The following is a 2,661-nucleotide window of genomic DNA, read 5'->3' as shown; positions in this document are numbered from 1 at the left end:
GGGAACCTCCCTGACTGACATTTATATTCTACCCATCTCGCGCTCCGTGTCTCCTTTGATTGTCTCTGTAGCGCAGAGTCTGCTGGGCAAGCTGCACATCTCTTGTCCATCAGGGCAAATTGTAAACACTGATTGAGCTTGATATTCGTTTCACTGCCAATTTCTTCAGGCAATACTTACAAGCATGATTCATGTAGACACTTTGAGAATGTGTTGAGGAAAGATTTATATCAGCAGTGCAACAATGCTACATGTCTCTCCACATGCCACGTATACAGGTTACACAACCTGCTCCCAGAATAGCTTTCGGGGGGATGTTTTGAGCATGAGAGACAAGGGACAGGTGCAACGAAAGCCCACTCATTCTCTCCTACTGATCGCTCAAGTCTTTTGATTGGCCAACAGAGACATGTGAATTCATATCTTCTGTCACTTGACGCTACGCTATTTTTTTCTTCCCCTAGTGACTTTTTAAATTTCCGCTAGTACTAGTGCACCCATGGGAGTTAGACCCCCCCTGGGAGTTAGACCCCCCTTGTCTGGAACAGTGGTCTCCAAAGCCTCCGGGACACACTCAAATCATAATTATCTTCTTCTTCTTCTAATGGCTTTCCGGCAGATTGGATGCCTTGCGGCACATTGCTGCCTCTCACAGTTGGATGGTCTCACTCTAGACCTGGTTCTTCTTCTTCTTTCAACTTTCCTGGTGTTTTTCACACCTTGTCAATCTTGGCTGTTGCGCCTCGTCTCATGTTCCTCCGCTCCTCATTCCTCCATTAATAGAGATTTCAGCCCAGGGGCGGAAGCCATCGTCTGGTTCCCCAAATCATAATCACTGATGATATCACTTATGTATAGAATTGGTGATATCACCAGTGATGTCACTCAAGCACTCAATGATGATGTCATCAGTGAGTGATGTCATCGGTGATGATGTCACCAGATAATGTCATTACTCGAGTGACATCACATCATTAGGTAATTAGGGCAATTAATCTGCCCTAATTTTTTTTATTAAAAAATCTGCCTCTGTCAGGTCACCTGCACGGGTGCTCTTTACACTTCCTGAAAGATTCAGCCCGATCACACGTACAACGTCATAGCTGTGGCCGAACAAAATTCTGCTCACACACACACACACACACACACGCACACGCACACTGTCACACTCTCACAGACACTTATTTAGCAGAGGCATGTTTGGGGTATACATGCATGTTTTCATCAGAATAACAAACTAGCTAGCTACAGAGTTTGGAACAGCCAATCATGTATTTTTTGCTTTTCATGTGTTTATTGCCTTTCATGATGTTGCATCATTGATGACGAGTTAACACAGTGATAATGAGATAGCATTATTCAAAGATAAACTGAAAAATCTCATTATAAACAGAATATACACAGAAAATAAACAGTAATAAACTCAAAATGAACAGAATTACATTACTTCAGAGTTTACCTTGGCATATGTAACTCAATTCCTGCTGCAGCTCCTTCATATTAAAAGCTTTCTGCTGACAAACTAACAGCATGCTTTTATTGTGAAGAATGTATAGGATGTGAAATGTGTTTATCGCTCTGAGTTAGCATAGCTTGATTGACATGACATTTGGGAATATTTTGAGCATTTTTTCCCCCAGCAAATAAATTATAAACACTGCAGAGAGATTACCAAAGTAGAGAGTTCAAGCAGAAACAGTCAAATAAGGCTGATATCTGAACGTACAAAGAGCGAAGTAGCATGTATTAGCATCCTAGAATTACCACTTGCGGCAGCAGAGGTCGCTGTTGCTGCTGCTTAGCAGTGTTCTACACATTGGGGCTTTAATTTGCCAGGCAGCAGTCAGTAATTATTTACAGTAATTATTTTCGCTGTAATCGGGTCTATTCTGTGGTTGTTTACTTGAATCCACCCCGAATAAAACCCTTATCAGGTTCTTGTGTTTATCTGTTTCACAGCTAACACTACAAAGCACCAAGTCCAGAGTGGCCTTCTTTGAGGAACTTTAACACGGTGTGTATGTGTGTGTGAGGGTGTCAATGCACAGAGAACGCCAAGAACTTCTCATCTATCTTCTACATTCCTGCTCAATAAAAGATCGACTGCACTACAAGCTCCTTAAGCTGCTCATCCTGGGAACCACTGCTAGCACAGACACAAAGGAGGAGCGCCTCACTCAGCCACGGCCCACATGGATAATAATGTGTACATGCAAAAAGCATGCATAGATAACACTTCATGCTACATTTGGGATTTGTAAAACAAACAAACTTGAGTGTGTGTTTACAGAGTGTGAAATACTGCACATTTTCCATGCTTATTTTTGGAGTGAATTTGGGTGTGGGTTTTTAGGAGTGCAGAATGGTAAAGGTAGACTGATGTAGACTGATGCAAAACAAGAAAAAAAAAATATATATATATATATATATACACACACATATATATATATATATATATATATATATATATACACACACACACACACACACACACACACACATATATATATATATATATATATATATATATATATATATATATACACACACACATATATTATATATATATATATATATAATATATACACATATATACATATATATATATATATATATATATTAGGGGTGTCACGATACACTCAGTTCACGATACGATACGAT

General features: G+C 39.7%; 1 protein-coding gene across 1 annotated transcript in view; it reads left to right on the top strand.

The window, feature by feature from the left end:
- nf2a (NF2, moesin-ezrin-radixin like (MERLIN) tumor suppressor a) overlaps positions 1-2,270 on the top strand; it is a 49,933-nt gene extending 47,663 nt beyond the window's left edge. Inside the window, exon 16 of the mRNA XM_083644179.1 lies at positions 1,960-2,270. Within this exon, the coding sequence (XP_083500305.1) occupies positions 1,960-2,010 (51 nt within the window). The 3' untranslated portion in view covers positions 2,011-2,270. The remainder of the gene's footprint in view (positions 1-1,959) is intronic.
- The last annotated feature ends 391 nt before the right edge of the window (positions 2,271-2,661 follow it).

This window comes from Poromitra crassiceps (genome assembly GCF_964638095.1).
Source record: "Poromitra crassiceps genome assembly, chromosome: 10".
NCBI classification, from domain to species: domain Eukaryota; kingdom Metazoa; phylum Chordata; class Actinopteri; order Beryciformes; family Melamphaidae; genus Poromitra; species Poromitra crassiceps.
This window is presented reverse-complemented; position numbering and strand designations above follow the sequence as displayed.